At 77.1% G+C, this 1,957-nt stretch overlaps 1 protein-coding gene across 1 annotated transcript in view; it reads right to left on the reverse strand.

Moving 5' to 3' along the window:
• Positions 1-1,957, reverse strand: part of CHLRE_01g025983v5 (uncharacterized protein) — a 9,493-nt gene that overhangs the window by 4,612 nt on the left and 2,924 nt on the right. The window contains exon 6 of the mRNA XM_043058555.1: positions 20-1,720. Within this exon, the coding sequence (XP_042928469.1) occupies positions 20-1,720 (1,701 nt within the window). The remainder of the gene's footprint in view (positions 1-19; positions 1,721-1,957) is intronic.

The raw sequence follows: 1,957 nt of genomic DNA on the forward strand, positions 1-1,957 counted from the left end.
GGCGGCGGCCGCCGCTGACGGGCTGCCCGTAGCGACTGCGCGGGCGGCGGCGGCGGCGGCGCCAGCGGAGGAGGCGAACGGCGCGGACGACGGCGCGGCGGCACCGCCCGGCGCCGTGGCGGACGCGGACGCGGCGGCGGAGCAGCGCGACGGGAATGGCGAGGAGGCCGGCGCCGTCGCCTCCGCCGCCGGCATGGCCGCGGCGGCGGCGAGCGCGGCGGCGACTGTGAAGCCGCCGCTACTCGGCATGGGCGAGCCGGTGGCGCGTGTGGCCGCCGTCGCCGTCACCAGCGGCCCAGTGCCGCCGCCACCGCCGCCCCAATGGGCGCCGCGAGAGGTGCGGGCGGTGCCGGCGGTCGTGAGCGGCAGCCCCGCCCATGTCCGCCCCCAGTCGGGCTCATCCCTACCGGCGGCGCCGCCGCCACTCGTGGGCACGAAGCCGCCGGGGCACACGTCCACCGTGAGGGCGCGCGCCAGCACCTCTTGGCTAGCGCGTGTGCCGCCGGGGCCTGCCGCCGCGCTGCTGCGCTCGCCGCCGCCGCCGCCGCCGCCGGCGGCCATCTCGCCCGAGTGGGTGGGGTACTGGCCCGCCGGCCGGACGGCTGTAGCAGCGGCGGCGCCAGTGCCAGTGCTGGCGGCGGCGGCGGCGGCGCCCGCAGCAGTAGCTGCGGAGTCCTGCCGCCAGCTGAAGGTGCCACGCATGGCGGGGTGCGAGCCCGCAGAGCCGGCGGCGCCGGCGGCGGTGACGCCGGGAAAGCCGCTGGCGCTGACGCTGCGCCGACGGCTGCTGCGGCTGTTGCGGCTGCGGTGCAGCAGGTTGCGCAGGGCGCTGCCGAGCTTGGCGAGCGGCGTGGAGCGGCTGTGAGGACGGCCGCCAGCAGGAGCGGGGCTCAGCGGCGGCGGCGGCGGAAACGCCTGCTGCGGTGGCGATGGCGGTGCGAGATTAGCGGCCTGCTGTTGCTGCTGCTGATGTTGTTGAGTGCGGGAGTGACGCGGGGCGCCGGCGACGCTGCCGCTGCTGCCGCTGGTGCTGCTGCCGCTGCTATCGGTGCCGCCGGGGGAGGGGCACTCCCAGCCGCCGCCGCCGCCGCCCGCGGCCTCCAGCGCCAGCGCCGCCTCAGCCGCCGCCGTCAGGGCCTGGCTGCCGCCCGCCGAGCCCCTCCGCTGCCCCTGCACCCCCGGGCCGTGCCGCTGCAGTTGTTGCTGCTGCTGCTGCCGCTGCCGCTGCTGCTGCGACGCGGAGGAGCAGCGGTAGCTGTTGGCGCTAGACTGGGCGGCGGGACCGCCGGCAGCGCCGCCGGCGCCCACAGACGATGCGGCGCACAGCGACGGCGTTAGCGGCGCGCGCGCCGGCGAGATGGGCGCGCCGACCGCCGCCACGCCCGCCGCCGCCGCCGCCACCCGGCCGCGGCTGGTGCTCCTGCTGTTGGCTGCGGTGAGTCGCGCCATGAGAGAGGCGCCGCTGTCGAAGAAGGTGCGCAGCGGCGCGAGCTGGCCCGCCGCCGCCTGCCACTCCAGCTGCCGGCCCAGCGCGTCTTGCAGCTGCAGCTGCAGCAGCTGCTGCTGCGCGTGCTGCGTGTGCTGCGTGTGCTGCGGGGGAGGCTGCTGGGGGTGGGGCTGGCGGGAGAAGGGGTGCGGGGGAAGGGGCGGGCAGCCTGTGGGGTTGTACGGCGGGTCGTACGGCAGCCCGAATGCCTGCTCGTACATCCTGGCCGTGTACCTGCACGATCGAGAGCGTGGATGCGTGCGTGGTGCTGTCAGCTTGTGGGATGCCGGATGCGCGCTGTGTGCGTGCAATCGTGCATGGCTGTGTGCGCAAGCCTACCGTACGGGGCCAGGCTGGCAGCCGACATCAGTTCAACAGACACACCACAGCTGCAGTGCTGCACCCTGCACCCCGCACCCCGCACCCCGCACCCCGCACCCTCCTCCCTCCCTCCCTCCCTCCCTCCCTCCC

The sequence above is a fragment of the Chlamydomonas reinhardtii genome, chromosome 1, assembly GCF_000002595.2.
Source record: "Chlamydomonas reinhardtii strain CC-503 cw92 mt+ chromosome 1, whole genome shotgun sequence".
Lineage (NCBI taxonomy): Eukaryota > Viridiplantae > Chlorophyta > Chlorophyceae > Chlamydomonadales > Chlamydomonadaceae > Chlamydomonas > Chlamydomonas reinhardtii.